The sequence below is a fragment of the Hydra vulgaris genome, chromosome 02, assembly GCF_038396675.1.
Source record: "Hydra vulgaris chromosome 02, alternate assembly HydraT2T_AEP".
In the NCBI taxonomy this organism is placed as follows: domain Eukaryota; kingdom Metazoa; phylum Cnidaria; class Hydrozoa; order Anthoathecata; family Hydridae; genus Hydra; species Hydra vulgaris.
The window spans coordinates 41,502,414-41,520,274 of NC_088921.1; the positions used below are offsets into that span (position 1 = coordinate 41,502,414).

General features: G+C 25.5%; 1 protein-coding gene across 1 annotated transcript in view; it reads left to right on the forward strand.

Annotated features, from left to right (window-relative positions):
* The window catches only part of LOC101237497 (eukaryotic translation initiation factor 4 gamma 2), a 42,125-nt gene extending 24,934 nt beyond the window's left edge, over positions 1 to 17,191 (forward strand). The window contains exons 13-23 of the mRNA XM_065789530.1: positions 3,313 to 3,365; positions 9,015 to 9,077; positions 9,178 to 9,282; positions 9,380 to 9,595; positions 12,100 to 12,192; positions 12,301 to 12,402; positions 12,592 to 12,696; positions 12,807 to 12,905; positions 12,994 to 13,252; positions 14,196 to 14,335; positions 17,099 to 17,191. Coding sequence (XP_065645602.1) covers positions 3,313 to 3,365; positions 9,015 to 9,077; positions 9,178 to 9,282; positions 9,380 to 9,595; positions 12,100 to 12,192; positions 12,301 to 12,402; positions 12,592 to 12,696; positions 12,807 to 12,905; positions 12,994 to 13,252; positions 14,196 to 14,335; positions 17,099 to 17,191 — 1,328 coding nt within the window. The remainder of the gene's footprint in view (positions 1 to 3,312; positions 3,366 to 9,014; positions 9,078 to 9,177; positions 9,283 to 9,379; positions 9,596 to 12,099; positions 12,193 to 12,300; positions 12,403 to 12,591; positions 12,697 to 12,806; positions 12,906 to 12,993; positions 13,253 to 14,195; positions 14,336 to 17,098) is intronic.
* The last annotated feature ends 670 nt before the right edge of the window (positions 17,192 to 17,861 follow it).

A 17,861-nucleotide genomic window follows, 5' to 3' on the forward strand; every position in this document is an offset into this window, starting at 1 on the left:
GGGAACTTACCGAGGACGTCTCTGACATGCCGCATACTGGGAGACCATCTAAACTCAGCAACTGTGACAAAAGTGGTATATTCAGAATGAGCAGAGAAAACCCCAACTCAGCTACAAAAAGCACAAATCTTCAACGAGTCAAAAAATAATCCAAAAGTTAGCAGGGAGCTCGTGAGATGAACATTGTTGGACAAAGGTATTGGAATGTACATAGCTGCTAGTAAACCTATTCTTTCAATCACGGATAAATGTAAACAACGAGTGTGGTCCAACGAAAGGCTGGACTGGTCTTTAGAACAGTGGGCAAAAGTTATTTGGAGTGATGAAGCTAATTTTCAAGTTGTAAACCGCAAGGAAGAATCTATGTCAAAAGATTTGCAACTGAGAAATATTCAGACAAGTTTTTGCAACATCGTCGACAAGGCAGTGGAGGTTCGTTTGGCATCTGGGGATGTTTTTCTCACAAAGGTGTAGGCTTCTGTGAGCTGTACGAAAGCCAATTAGTCAACACACCTACAAGAACACGTTGGAAACGTGTTTAGTTCCATCAATCAGACACTTGTATGGCAGAAGCAAGCAATTTTCGTGAATAGCTGTAGTTCTCTGCAAAATTAGTTTATATTTATATTTACTTTTGATTTGTGCACAAGTACGTTGTTTGAACTTGTAACCTATCTTTAAATGTTGTTTTTTATTTTATTAGTTTTTAGTTTTTGCTAGTAATCTATTTATCATTATTTTAGTTTTTATTGCTTATTCTTATTATTATACAATCTGTATTTTATATTTTACTGTTGTTTTAATTGTTTAATCACTTTAACATATTTTGTGGGAGGCTGAATAAGGACAAATTTCATAAGTACAAACTGGCATAAGTGCAAAGAATTTCAAAAACTGACTTATGTGCAAATTGGCATAAGTGTGCCAAATGAATTTGCAAACATTGGAAAAGTGCGTAGTAGTTGCAAAAACTGGAATAAGTGCGAACTGGCATAAATTTCCCAAATAAATTTGTAAATTGGCATAAGTGCAAAGCAGTTACAGCGGTGTACCCTCCAGTTTTTTCCCAAACAGTTTTTATTTCTCTTTCGAGTTGTCCGCTATGATAACCAGTAGTCCGGTGTAAAAGTTTTTTTTGTAATATTTTTTCTTGGATGAAACTAATGATTTTTAAAATTTTTAATGATTTTTAGCAAAGCCGTGTACTTTGTTTTCAAGGAACAAATTATTATAAGTTTGTTTGCGAAAAAGCTATAAAAATAGTGTTATTACTTTTAGCACTTATAACTTTTATAATTCATTCTTTGTTCAAACAACATTAGTAATTCCAAACTTTAATCAAAGTAGATAAGCATCTAGAAAAATTAAAGTGGGTATTCAAATATTATTAAAAACTTGAGGAACTTTTACAAATGCACTTAAATAACTTTATAAAAACGTACTTTATGAAAAGTCTAGCACTATGAAAAATGTTACTTATAGTCCCTAAAAATGCATGTTAATTTTAAAATCAACCAATAAAAAGTTTTTATTAGTTGATTTTAAAATTAGCACGCGTTTTTACGGACCGTTAGTATCATTTTTCATAATGCTAAACTTTTTATACAATACATTTTTATAAAGTTGTTTATGTTCCTTAATAAGTTTTAAATATTAATTGAATATCCACTCTATTTTTCTAGATGCTTTTCTACTTCAATTAAAATTTGTGATTACCTATGTTGTTTGAACAAAGCATGAATTATAAAATTTACAAGTGCATTATAAAAGTAATAACACAATTATAGTGTTATTATTTTTATAATGCAGTTAGTTGATGCAGTTACTAGAGTGTTATTACTTTTGTAGTCGTAAGTTTATTGTTTTATTTTTTATAACTTTTTCGCTGACAAATTTGAGTTGACTCGCCCCTTAAAAAATAATTTACATGGTTTTGCATAAACTAAAATTTTGAAGACCAGATATTTTTTCAGATTTTGCATTTTGTGATTGCTTAATTCAACTCTTGAACTGCTTTAAATGCTTTTTAAAGTTTTCTTTGAAATAGTTGTAATATATAGTTTTATTAATAAACACAATTTTATAAGAAACAAACTGTCCTGCCAGGCTACTGACAGGCATTTTTTAAAAATTTTAGTTGCCCTTGAAGAAAACAAGTCGTCCCGTGCCACCGGACAACCATGAGGGTACACCCCTGAGATACAAAAAATGGCATAAATGCAAACTGGCGTAAGTGCGCCAAATGAAATTGCAAATATTAACATTAGTGCAAATTGGCATTTCACACTTACGCCAATTCGCGCTTATGCTAATTCGCACATATGCCAATGTTTGCAAATTCTTTCGGAACACTTATGCCAGTTAGCAATTATGCTGATTCGCACTTATGCCAGTTTTTGCAACTGATTCGCACTTATGCAAATTTGCTCTTATTCAGTCGTCCCATATTTTAGACATAATATCATCTAATTCTTTTTTTTCTGTTGGTTAAATTTAGGAGAGCTTTGAATGTTTCACTTTTTGGTAGTGAGATTTATTTTTTGTAACATTGACTGATATGTAAGCTACAGGTAATGTTCAAAGTAACAAGGGTGCATCCTAACAAGTGCCGCTAATTGCTTATTATCAGGCTCTCCTGAAACATCATTGGTATATATGAATGTATTTTTGGCATTATATGGTAAACTTTTAGGATGAGAGTTCCACCAACAGTCCACAACTTGATTTTAATTAGATTTTACAGCACTGATGTTTTTCATATATCTATGTATATATTTATTGATACATATTTATATTTATATACATATATAAGTATTTAAGTATGTATCAAATATAAATATGTATCAATAAATATGTAAGTGCATTTTATCTTAGCATTGTAACTGTTTTGTTTCGGATGTTTATATAAACATTTTTTATCCATGTCATTGTTACATATATAGTACAATGAGTTATTCATACTCTTACACCATTGGATGACTTTCCTGCAAAACAACATGAAACATTGAAATGACATTTTTCTCATCAAGATCTTTTTTTTCTGCTGGAGTCTATATTCAATTTTTCAGGTTTAGTCTACATTCTGATGTGCTACCCAGATCTCTTTATATTGCATTTATGTCTACATTCTGATGTGCTACCCAATGATGTTCTACTCAGATCTTTATATTGCATTTATGTCTATAAGTATGCGCATGTTATTATTTCTATTATTATTGATATTATTATTATTATTATATATGTAATTTTGATTTTTGTTTAATTCTGTTATTTATAAATTTAGTTTTAAAGTTTTATAATTTTTTCATTTAGATCTTCCTCGTGCACCTGCAAACAAAACAGCTTCAAAAAAAGTTGTTGGCGAGGTTTTTTTTATTTTTTTATTATTCAAATATCAAATAAAGTGTGCACACAAAATAAATATGAAAGAATAAGTCTTTTTTTCAGTGGTTATATTAAAATCTTTTTATTGTTTTGTTTTTTGTTTTACAACGTGTTGTTGTTTCAGAAAAATATGTTAGTTTTTCTATTTAATTTAAAATTCGTTTTAAAAATGACAAAAGAAGAAGAAATAAGAGAAAAAATTATGCACAAATATTTGGAAAATCCCGATAGTAGCTACAATTCGAACGCTAAAGCGTTGTATATACACTGTTAGTCTTGTAATTCAACATTTTTCTTAAACAAAGTTGATCAAACGCAAATCTGGTGGTGGAAAAAGATAGGGTTTTGAAGATATAAAACTATTTAGAAAAACTGTTTAACAGTTTTAAGATTAACCCAAGCCTTTCACTAAGGGAACACGCAAAAATTTATAAACTTTCTCATGGTGTTGTTGTAAAAGTTTAAAATAAACATGGTTTTAATTCTTTCAAAGCACAAAAAGTGCTCAACCGATCTGAAACTTAACAAAAAAGTGCAAGAACCAGCTACAGAAAATTGTATGACAATTTTATTTCTAAATATTTCTGTATTATTGAAGATGATGAAACTTATATCAAGTACAATCATCAGAAATTTCCTGGTGTCATTATATAGCCAAATTTAGAGGAAAAGCAGATAAGAAATTTAAATACACAAAACAAGACAAGCTCGCTAAAAAAGCCTTGATTTGGCAAGCTATTTGCAGTTGTGGCAAAAAATCAGCACCTTATATTTCTCAGTCCACAGTTTCTGGTCTATATGTTAAAGAGTATTTACAAAAAGCTTTTTACCTCTCATTAAATCACACGATAATAGACATGTGTTCTGGCCTGATTTAGCTTCAAGTCGTTCTTGTAAACTAGCTACGGAATAGTATAAAAAAAATAATGTGAAATTTGTGCCTAAAACAGAAAATCCTCCAAAATGTCCAGAATTTAGAGTTGTTAAAAAGTACTGTGCTGTTATTAAAAGAAAAATGAAAAAAACAAAAAAAACTTAGCAGAAACATTAAAGATACTAAAATATTGTTTAAAAAAGCATCAAGTAGTTTTGATTCTTATTCTGTGCATAAGCTTATGCATACCATTAGAGCAAAAGCTCCAAATTTTATTAGATTCCCACAGGAATAATTTAAATTTTTTTTTTTTAGGTTTGATCTCTTTATATTATTATATTAAAGTTATTACTTGGTTCGAAATAAAAATTGAGGAGTACTTTTTTTTAGTTGTTTTTCTACTTTCACATTTATTTTGTGTACACGCTTTGTTAAGTATTAAAATTAATAAAAACATTTTACATTTAAAACAAGATAATAAAATAATTTATTTTAAATAAAAATGAATTTTTTTTTTTGTTAGCTATTGAATCATTCTTGAAGATTTTAAATGAATTCAATGAGATCATTAAAGTTGTTGTATATTTTAAAAAACAAAAGTTGTTATATATTTTAAAAAACAAAAAAAGTTAAATTACTAAAATACAAATAGCAGATTTACAAAGATTTAGTAAAAAAATGTTCTGAAATAATAAAACAATTTTTAATGGGAAATAATAAAGAAATGTTTAGAATTAGTAAAGTTATTAATATCTAATAGCAAAATAATGTTTCAAATATTTTTGTGTTATTTAATACCATGTAAACAATCTAAAATTTTGTTTTAATTGTACCTTGATAAGATTGATATTAATATTGATGATTTTACTATTCAATATTGATGATTTATCTGCTTTATTTTTATGGCATTATATCTTTCATATTTTGATATAATTGAGTGAATGAGCGTTTGGAAAAGACAAACATTTTAATGATTGAAGTGTTATTAAGCATTTGTTATTGAAAGTACAGGGCACGACAAATCTACAAATGTGCAAACGTTTTTTAAAAAAAGGACAGAAAAACAAAAGCCAAGTTTCTTTACCTCTACTTAAGCAAATGTTGATGTTCGTTCAAATTTTTTTAAAACGAACACATAACTTCAGCAATTTTTTTTCCAATTAATTATGCAATTGATAGTTTTTTTATTTATTATAAAAAAAACAATTAGTTACTAAAATTTAAAACACATTTTCAGTTATTGCATATTATTAAGGCTGTTGTCCACAAAACAAAATTTTTTTTGTCAATAAGCATATAAAACACTTCTGCTAATATTGCTGATCAATCAATTTGCTGTAGCAAATTGACTTTAAAAGAAACCAAGCTTAAACAGGATTACTTTCATTAATAGCGTTACTTTTAAGTTATCAAGTACGCTATTAAAGGAAATAATTTTGTTTTAGCATGGTTTTTACAAGTGTTTACAAAAGCCTGCAAAATTTTACTTAAAATGAATGCATTTGCTAATACTTTAAAAGGAACCATACTAAAGCATTGTTTTATTTAAAAGTTTCTTTTTTTTTAATTTTCTCATCGTTTAAGTGAAGTAATGTTCGTTTGCATACTAAAAACAGTTTTAAAAGTTTTGAAAAGAATTTTTAAGTTTAGCTGAAATATATAATCTAATATATATAATTATTTTGTTTATTATAGTTTAATTTATTATTATAGTAATAATATGATATTTTTAATATTAAATACTTAATATTATAAGTATAATAATATAATAATACCATATTAAGAATTTAATAATAACTTAATATAATAACTTATTCAATACTTAATACAATATTATTATTTTTACATATTTAAAAAAAGAAAAGTCAGTACAACTTCTATTTTTTTTTTTAGTTCCCTTTTATTTTATTTCCTCAATTTAATACATTTTTTTATAAGTAAATACATTCAACAAACTAAATTAAGAAAAATTCAGTATTTTATATTAATAGCTAACCATTTACAATCATTAAGTTATTGCATATTATTAAGGCTGTTGTCCACAAAACAAAATTTTTTTTGTCAATAAGCATATAAAACACTTCTGCTAATATTGCTGATCAATCAATTTGCTGTAGCAAAAAAAAGTCTATCGTTATGAGCAAAACCAATCATATTATATAATAACCAATCAATAGTATATCATGTAAAGCCAATAATAAAAAAAGCGAAAGCATGTTGTTTTTTTAAAATGGCAACAATAATAAAAAAATGTTGGTGAAAAAAACTTGGTGTTCGTATTTACTTAGGACTCACCCTGAAAATTGGCAAGCATTAGTGAATTCATCAAACAAAGATGAATTTACTAATGCTGTCAACTCCGATAGTTTCACTTCACAAGAAGGTTTATCTTCTTTTATAGTTGAACCATCTACAACTTATTGCAGTAACAGTTTTTTAACAGAAGTGTTCCTATGCGAAGTTAGCACTTATTTTCTTAAACATTTTAAAAAAATATAATATATGTTTTGTGTATAGATATATTTTTTTTCAAAAGCATACAGCGTAAGCTTATAACTGCCTTTTTTATTTATTGAAAACGAAAACAGTAGCGCAAAGAAGAATTTGTGGAAATCAATATGGCGTTTTGTCATGATGAAAAAATATCGCTTCATGCGATATTTTTTACCTTGTGGAAAGCGGTCTTTAAGTATCATTAATTTGCATGCACTTTGCAAATCTATAAAATATTGTATTGAAATAATAAAAAATTCAATAAATTCAATGAACATGGTTAACATCTAATAATTCATAAACAAGAATAAAAATTTATTTGAAAAAAAAGCTCTTTTATAATTTAATAAAAGATTATTTGAATAAAAAAATTATTTGAAAATAAAACTCCTTTATTTGACATATTCCTCTTAAATTAGACGTTCGCCAATAAATAAAGATACGAACGTTGACATTTATTTAAAAAAAGCGATTTGTCGCGCCCTGAAGTATGTGCACAAAAGACTAATAAAGCTAATAATCATAATTATTAGCATTTGTTATTGGAAGCGTGCACACAATTTTAAAGCTGAATTAAAATATTCTTTTAAAATTGTTTCTGACAGTTTTTGAAATCTATATATTTTTTATTTGTTGTAATTAATTAATATTTATTATATTAATTTTTTATTTGTTGTAATTACTCAGTATTTATCATAAAACAAAAAAGTTTTAAAGCAGAAAATTTTTTTTGTTTGTTATTTGTTTATATTAATATAATTCTTGAACAAAAAATTTTCTTAAACAAAAAACAAATATTTTGTTTGAGAAAAACCAAGTAAATAAAAAGTGGATTGAGATATTGATGGCTGAAGCAAACAGATTTTTTCCTTTAGAGTAATATTCTCGGATTAAATTGTTGATTGCTGAAGGAAACATTTTGTTCAACGAATTATGTTTATCACAGTTGTCTCAAATTTAACTGATTATTTGAGAACTTTGTGTTTTTTTTTTACAGTTTTGATAATTTTTACACCATTTATCAATGCCTTAGTGTTTTGTTAACACAACTGGTCACAAGCAAAAAAAAGATTTATTTTTTTTCCTTTCTATTGGTGGTGTTTTATAACATGTTGTGTTATATAAAAAAAACTTGAAAATTATTAGAACTACAAAATATTTTAAAAAATTAATGCAAATTAATTCTTTATTTACATCAATTTCTCTTAACTCTGTTATTTATATTTTCATTATTCTATTTTTGCATAGACTAATATTACTTTATTTTTGCATAAACCAATATTACTTTATTTTAATATTTATTTCTGGATGCCATATTTAATGTGGTGCAATTTATTAATGTTATATGGTGCGATTTATGTTTGCTGTATAATTTATTAAAAGCAGTGTTTCCTAAAGAACTTAAGATTTATTTTTTTTCCTTTCTATTGGTGGTGTTTTATAACATGTTGTGTTATATAAAAAAAACTTGAAAATTATTAGAACTACAAAATATTTTAAAAAATTAATGCAAATTAATTCTTTATTTACATCAATTTCTCTTAACTCTGTTATTTATATTTTCATTATTCTATTTTTGCATAGACTAATATTACTTTATTTTTGCATAAACCAATATTACTTTATTTTAATATTTATTTCTGGATGCCATATTTAATGTGGTGCAATTTATTAATGTTATATGGTGCGATTTATGTTTGCTGTATAATTTATTAATGTTATATGGTGCGATTTATGTTTGCTGTATAATTTATTAATGTTATATGGTGCGATTTATGTTTGCTGTATAATTTATTAATGTTATATGGTGCGATTTATGTTTGCTGTATAATTTATTAATGTTATATGGTGCGATTTATGTTTGCTGTATAATTTATTAATGTTATATGGTGCGATTTATGTTTGCTGTATAATTTATTAATGTTATATGGTGCGATTTATGTTTGCTGTATAATTTATTAATGTTATATGGTGCGATTTATGTTTGCTGTATAATTTATTAATGTTATATGGTGCGATTTATGTTTGCTGTATAATTTATTAATGTTATATGGTGCGATTTATGTTTGCTGTATAATTTATTAATGTTATATGGTGCGATTTATGTTTGCTGTATAATTTATTAATGTTATATGGTGCGATTTATGTTTGCTGTATAATTTATTAATGTTATATGGTGCGATGTTTGCTGTATAATATGCAACAAAATTTCTGATATGTGTTTTTTTAATTTACTATACAATTTTGTTTTACGTTTTTCTAGATTAGTTTGCGTCCATCTTTTCTTACAAAAAAAGATGAAAAAGCTGTTTCCTTGGAAACTGAAGTATAAATTTTTGTTATTAATTACTAATTTTGTGTTATTGTTTTTTTGTTATTTTTGTTGTTGTTGTTTTTTTTGTCTAAATTACTTTGAAATTTTCAAGGATGCATCTGCAAAGAGATCACAGTTTACAAATTTAACAATAAACGATAAAACAAACAAGTTGAAAAAGACTGGTCTTACCAAAATAGATTTTGATGCAAAACTTGTATGTTGTTTTTGTATGTTTTGTATTAGTTTTCAAACATGCATTTATAAGTTTCTTTTAGCTAAATATTTTGTCATTATTGTGTTTTGTTTTTAAGTTATCTATGATGGAGATATACCAATCTAACAAAAATATAGAGCTACTTTGCAATGATGTTCAATCATTGGCCACCAATATGAAATACCTGAAAATGGTTGTAAAACAGTTGCTTTATTTCCCTTGTACTCATGAGGAATTTGATTGGCAAATTGTTTGTGAAGCAATTTTGGAATGTCAACACAAAGCAATAATTTCTGCAGACACTCTAAATAATGTAAACATTTTGTTATTTTTTTATTTCAGTAAAAAAGTTAACATAGATTGAATGTTAAAAACATCTTTTTTTCTCCTTTTTTTATACTGTCAAAGAACTTTAAAAGTATAGCCAACTGTTGATTGTGGAGTGTTCATTTCCATTGAAATTTGTCGCGCATTAGCTGCTTGCAAAAAATTTTTCACTCTCTGTTAAATATTTATTATGTCCCATTATGAATTAAGGATCGCCAAAATTTTGTAAATTTGTTGTTGTTTTAATAATTTTTTTTAATAAATAAAAAGTTAATTTGTTTCACTTGTGTTTTGTCATGTTTTGAAATATAACGAGCTAAAAATAGTAATTTTGGTTTATAAAAAATTATTCAAAATTGTACTTTCAATGTTTTTATAAAATTTCTCTTTCAATTAAATGTTTTTTTAAAATTCAAATTTGGCTTTCAGTTAAATTCAGTTTAAAAGTCTAAGTTCGTCCTCCAGTTGAATTTGGGTACATATATGGCCTAAATTTGTCTTCCGGTTGAATTCAGGTTTTGAAAAGTTAAATTTGTTAGTTCTTATTATCAAATGTTGGTTGTTGAATGATTTTATAAATACAAAAAAAGAAAATTTTTTAAAAGTTGTTGGAGTTTTTGTTTTTCTTATTAGTTTTTAGTCAATTCTTTTAATAAAGTGCTAATTATTATTCCTAAATGTAATTTTTTATTGTTTTTTTTTTTAATAATTGTAGTATTAATTTGACATGCTTATAAAAAAATGGATTTGTCCGTCAGAATGTTGCACACTTCTAGTAGATTAAATGCACAGCCCCCAGTTAAGTAGGAAGCTGTTCAGAGCTTTTGAGTATACCTTTGTTGTTGCAGTGCTTCATGATTTACTCGGAATCAAGCTCTCCGTTATCTTGGTGTTAATGACACTGGGCTGTAATTTGAAAGTGATCTTCTGCTATTAGTCTTGAAGATTGGTGTTATATTTGACAGTTTTCATAGTACAGGGGTACTATAACACAAGGGTGCATTGTGTTATAGCCTTTTGATTTGCTTCAATTAACTTGCACTTCACTTGTGCTCCTTCTCTGGTTTGACTGAAATTCTGAATTTGATGTAGAGGTTCAAGAACAATTTTAATCATTAGTAGTATAATAAATAGTTTATAAGTAAATGCGAAATTTCTTGCTTATTTGTGTGTTTTTTCCAGTGTCATTGTGAGTTCATAGTTTCGCTTTCTTTCTACTGGAATTAAAAATTTTTTGAAAAATAAATTTTTTTAGTGGTAGCTCAAGACCCTTGCACATCAGGTAGACCTTTGACCCTAACCCTAAGACCCTTGCACATCAGGTAGACCTTTGACCCTAACCCTAAGGCCCTTGCACATCAGGTAGACCCTTGACCCTAACCCTAAGACCCTTGCACATCAGGTAGGTCTGATCAACAAAAAAGTTCTTCAAAAGTATATGGTGTTGGGTCTCAAAAGAAGCAAAGTTTTATAAAAATTTCAAAAGTAATCATTGTTATATAAAAAAAATTATTATTTTAAATTTCACTGCCTGCAAATTACAAATTACATTTTTTAACTAAAAATGAAAAGTATGCATTTTACAAAAAAATTTTATTATAATTTTTTTTTCTCATTAGTTTTTATAAAATGATGATTATTTTTTAAAATTTTGTTTATATATATATATATATATATATATATGTATGTATATATATATATATATATATATATATATATATATATATATATATATATATATATATATATATATATATGTATGTATGTATGTATATATATATATATATATATATATATATATATATATATATATATATATATATATATATATATATATTCCTATAGTGTGACGTCTAATTTACTGTTTGTGATAAAAAATGGCTTTAACAACTCTTCGTGTTCAAACAAGATACCGTATTTTAAGAAATAGAAAGTATAATCTTTTTTAACTTTACTTAATTTTAATTTTAGAAATTTGTGATAACTTTTAATAATTTATAGTTAAGGGGGTATTTTAATAAAATCATCTGGCATTTTTATTTTACATGATCGGCGACTGATGCATTTTTAAAAATTGAAAAAAAAAAACTTTACAAATCTACTTCTACAAAAAATCTTTGTTTTACAGACAGTTTTAAATAGATAGTAAATCACTTCAGAATTTTCTATGTTTAATAAAACTATTGTTCTGTTGAATGAAAAGATGTTTTATTTAATTTTTAAAATTTAATTTAAAAATGTTTAAAAAATTAATTGAATGAAAAAATCTTTCATTTGTGTGTATTTTATTTGTCATATTTTTATTGTTTTATGTTTTTTCTCTTTTTAATTAAGTTCATCAGTGACCATTGTATGTACTATTATGATGTATTATTCATCACATGTTGATCATCATGTGTTGAATAATCAGTGACCATCATGTTTTAAATCAGTGACCCTCCTGTGTTGCATAACACAAAAAAATATAGTTTTAACTTATTTACTTTTCAGATGTTTTTTCAAATGTTTGATGATTCAAAGTTGATGGAAACAGCATTGGGAAAAGAATATGTTTCTAATCTATCATCATTTTTTATTATAAATGTTAGTTTTTTTTATTTTTTTATTTTTATTTATTCCTTTTTACTTATTTGTGACTTATTGGAATTGTTTAAATTATTTGATTTTCCAATAAACAAATTGCAATTTTAGGAGTTATTGAAGGTCAAGAAATATATGGAATATTTTCATGATGGAAAGCATTTTCCTATGCCTTTATTATGCTTATCTCGTGTTTATGAAATGAAAGGAAAGGTACACTATAGGTTTTTATCTTTATTTTGTATAAAATGTAAGGGATATTTAATCATTGGTTATAATTTTTATCCTGTATTTATGCAATAAAAGATATCTTAAAGTATTAATCTATTTGGTAAAAAAAAATTGATCCTAATTGTAGTTATTTAAATTTCATTTCTTTTTTTGCTCAAATATTTTTTATAGGAATTTGCAGAGAATTTAATCAGAAGCTCAGGGATTGATTTAAAAGCAGTGTTTCCTAAAGAACTTAAGTCCGATGATTATATAATGAAAATTGCTCGTGAAAAGGTTTTTGAAATTTTCTAACAACTTTTAATGATTTTATCTTAAATTTAATTATTATTTTTAATTTTCTATATTCTACATTTAGCATTTAATTTTATTTATTTTTAACTAAGGGATTGACATTCTTATTTCCTCACTTATGTCGCAAAGAAGAACTGCTAAAAATGATGTTTGAAAATATGTCAGAAGAGTTGATTGATACTTGGATAAAGGTTATTTGTTGTTATTGTTTTTTTTATTTTTATTATAAATTCATATTGAAAAATTTGTTGCATCATCTTTAATATTGATTTGTTGCAGGAAAATCTTGAAGGTCAAGTTGAGAAAAAGCTGCTTGTTCATGTAATAGTTACCTGTTCAGTTACCATGGCAACTTTAGATACATTGTCTAAAGTTGATGTAAGTCTTAAGCCAGAAAAGGAGTACATTGAAAAAGAGAGAGAGGAGATGTTAAAAATGAAAAATATACTTAAAAGATATTTGAATACAGATACATATTCACAACTGGAAGCCTTGTATGCTGTGCAGATATTTTGCTATGAAAAAGAATTTCCAAAGGGTAATAAATTATTATAATCTATAAAATGCCGGTTGCATTGTTGCCTTTGGTATGAAGACAAACTAAAATATTATTATTTTTGGTATGAAAGTCAATTATGATAATGGTTAGGGCTAAGGCTTCCTGGATTTCTCTTTTTTTTTAATTTCTTTGCAAACTTTGGTCTTTTATAGAGGTTTGCCTTTTTTTTAAAAAAAAAAAAGGAATTTGTTGTTTTATTTTGATTCCTAAAAATTAAAGTTTAGACATAAGTTTATTAAGTTATTACTAATAAACAAATAATAACTTAACATCAAAAATAATACAAATAGATGATGAACAAATAGATGACTTCTTTTTTAAATACTTTAATTTTGATTTTTAAGAACTAAAATAAAATAAAAAATAAACATCTAAAAAAGAAGGAATCTGCTATTTTATTTTGTTTCTTTAAATACTTTTAAAAAAATTTAAATTTATTTAAAAGTATTTAAAAAAGAAGTCATCTATTTGTTCATCATCTATTTGTTCATCATCTATTTGTTCATCATCTATTTGTTCATCATCTATTTGTTCATCATCTATTTGTTCATCATCTATTTGTTCATCATCTATTTGTTCATCATCTATTTGTTATATTTTTGATGTTTTTATTTGTGTGTTAGTTATACTTTGATAACTCACTAACATGTTACTATGATTTTAATAATAATATTAAATTTAACATGTTACTATGATTTTAATAATATTATTAAATTTAACATGTTACTATGATTTTAATAATAATATTAAATTTAACAGTTGTTTGAAACTTTTATCTGGAAGAGACTTACATTTTGATAATTATTTCTGAAATACTATGTTACAGAAAACAAGCAATTTTTTGACAATTTTTTTTAAGATTAATTTAGTTAATTTAATTTAAAGTTAATTGTTAATTTAGTTATTTATCGACTTTCTTTAGATATGTTAATTCGTTTATTTATAATTCTGTACCATGAAGAATTGGTTGACGAAGAAACATTTTTGAAATGGAGAGAAGATATCAACGATGTGTATCCAGGAAAAGGAAAATCTTTATTTCAAGTTAGTTTTTTCACTATAGTTTTTTTTTAAATGCTAGTCATATTTTTAAAATTAATTTTCTCAACCTTTATTGAACTTTTTGAGAAATAAAAAAAATTTAAAAGTTGTTTAAGTTTTAAGTATACACTGTTGAGAAAAATTCTTATAGGAAATCTTTTGGGAGAATGACTGTACTATGACTGTTGATATAACTTGATATAAACATATATATATTCTTACAAAATTTAAAATTTTTCAAAAAATGCATAAATATTGCTAAAGGGATATTACAGAACAGAAAGAAAGAGAAAATTTTTTATTTTGCAAAATTGCACTAAATAAGTAGAATAGAACAAAGTTGGTATCAATAACTTTTATTTAACTTTTTTGAATTTTGTTTGACATCTGCAGATATGGCAATCAGTAACTGATGTTTAATTCATATAATTATAGTCATATAATTCCTTGTTAGTTGCAACTTTGTTTTATGTTTTTGTATAATGACTTTCAACTTTTGCTCAATTGATGAAACTTTGAGTTGAAGTTCTTTTCAACAACTTGACTTGGAGCAATTTGATTAAGGGTTGGTAACAACTTTTTCACACCAGAATGAGGCAATCTTGTGTTATGCTACACATAAATGTCTTGTTATATGTGTGTGTGTGTATATATATATACACACACACACGCGCGCGCGCGCACACACATGATAAGACATATTTTATATACATTATATATATATATATATATATATATATATATATATATATATATATATATATATATATATATATATATATATATATATATATATATATATATATATATATATATATATGTAAAGACCATAACTGTCATTTATGGTCTTTAGTTAAGAGGCTTTTGGGTCAAATTGAAAGAAATAATGTATTTTGATGCAAAAAGTCAACTTTAAAAAGTGAGATTAAAACTTTAAATGTTAAAATTTTCCTTGAAATAATTGAAACTGGCTTGCCTAATCCATCAGACCAAATAAAACGAACTGTTTCATGAGATGAGGCTTCCTTGTTGTCAATGACTGATGATGTAACTCTTTCAGCTGTCACAGAGACATGACTTCTGCTCAAAAAAATTTTGCCGGATATACTTTTGAGCATTTGCGTGGACTCTTGCCAATTTTTGACATGGGTTTAGAGCATCTTTGTTTAACTGTTTTGAATGTTTTGGTTTGTCTAAGGTTTTTAAGTTGGTAAGACTGGATGTGTAGAACTAGGCTTTGCTTTGCTTACTAAACAAATAGAAACTTTTGTAACAGGGCAGGCTTTGATAGTTGAGATTATTATAATAATTAATATTATTATAAGTTATTATAAATTTATATAAATTTTGGCATTAATTTGCATTTGTTTATAGGCCATATATATCCATGCAAATTAAATTGCATTTTTTACAACTAAAGCTGAAGCTAAAAAATTTTATTAAATTACTTTACAAAAAGAAAAGTTTTTTCTTTCAAGATAAAACTTTATCTGAAATTCACCAATGATTTTACAACATCCCTTCCTCCAAAAAAAAATATTTCTTGACATCAAATTTTTTTGTTTCTTTTAAGAGTGACAATGTAGACTTTTGTTTATATTAATTTTTTCTAGGTAGTTATAAAATTACTTATTTTAAATAATTTTTTTTTCTTTATATATGGCATTTGGAGAATAAGGTTTCCCGAAATGTTTTGGGCAATTTTATTCCCCCATCGTTTTATGATTTAAAACATTGGCTTTCATTTTTGTTTATTTTTATATTGTTTATTTGAGCATAAAATAATTTTTTTATTACATTAAACGATAAAAAAAGTATTCAAAAGTCTTTTAAAAATGGTATTAATTACTAAGATTGAAATATATCGTATCTAAAAAATGAAAGTTTTTTAGATTATGAAGTCTATTGATTACTTTTTACAGTATATTTGAAGAGATCGCTATTGATTATTTTGAATCATAGAAGACAAGATTTTTGGCTAAATGACAAATTTTAACATCATATCATTTTTTAATTAAAAAAAACTTAACTATTAAAAATTTCATAGTGAGTTATACTGTAATATTGGTGTATAAAAGTATTTTTTAATGTATTATTGTTTATGAATATGTCAAAATACCTCACCTAACCTAATAGGCATTAAGTTTTCTTAATAAAGTTTTACCCAACCATATTTTGTCATAATTTATTTTGCTCTTTGCTTTTAACTAAACACATAAATTGATGCCTAAAAATCCTCGTAGTTGAATCTTGTAGATTACCCTCATAGTCAAATCTCTGTCTCGATTTTTACAACTTAAAACTAGTTTCTGTACCGATTTCCAGCGGGTGATTATTTTTTCATGTTTTTGATTTTTCATGCATTAATTTTTTTTTGTTATCGCTAATTTTATTTTAACCATATTTGTTAGTAACAATTTATTTTAATCATAAAGATATAAAAGAAATGAAATAATCAATGATTATATAAAATAAACTTCATTGACTTAAAAAAAGAAAAAGCATCAAAAAAAATCGCTTGATACTTATGTCGCTTGATACTTATGTCGCTTGATACTTATGTCGCTTGATACTTATGTCGCCTAATACTTACGGTTTTGTGTACCTGCTTGTCAGTCGGTATATCTTGTTTTTTCAGTTGTTAATTCATGTGTTTGTTAGTTGACGTACTTTTATTATTAAAACCTTTACAATTGTTAGAAATATCTTGATATTTTTTGAGAGCTGGTGCGATAAATTAAGTGCTAGTGCTGCGATTATAGATATTTTAAAATTATGTTTTAGGTAAACAACTGGTTACAGTGGCTTGAGACGGCCGATGAAGAAGAGGATATTGTTAATAATGATGAGGATGTTAAGTGTATAACTAACTCTTAGTTCAAACATTTTTTTTATCCTAACATGTCAAATATTGATTAAATTTGTAATTATAGTCTTAAATATCCAGATTTAAATCTGAGAAATATTTAATATAATGATTGGCCCTTTTTATTTTATTGCCCATACATGATCTAATGGTAAAGTAACATCTTTTTTTAAAGCAAGCTTGACATTTTAATAAACAAAAGAACTTTAAAGTTCTTGCATAAATGATTATTTGAACCCAAACTAATTTATTTGTATAAAGTTTTAAACACAGCTATTTACTGGGGTGAAATTTAATATTTTATCAACCAATAAATAAAATTAAACAAATTTTTGTTATTGGGAAAAAACCAACCTTATTTCTTCAGTAAACTTTACAAACTACAAAAACGTCTAAAAAAACGACGTAAAACTAGAAAAAAAAACAGAAAAATAACTAAACTAGTCTGGCTATGACACGGATTCTTCAAATTACAGACCAATATCAGTTTTACCATGCTTTTTAAGTTACTCGAAAATATAATGTATAATATACTAAACAGCTACTTAACAATAAATAACATGTTGTACAACAAGCAATTAGGCTTTAAAAAAATCATTCAACTGACCGAATTGGTAACTCGTGTAACCAATGCCTTCAATAATGACTTTTTTATAATAGGAGTCTTTATTGATCTGTCCA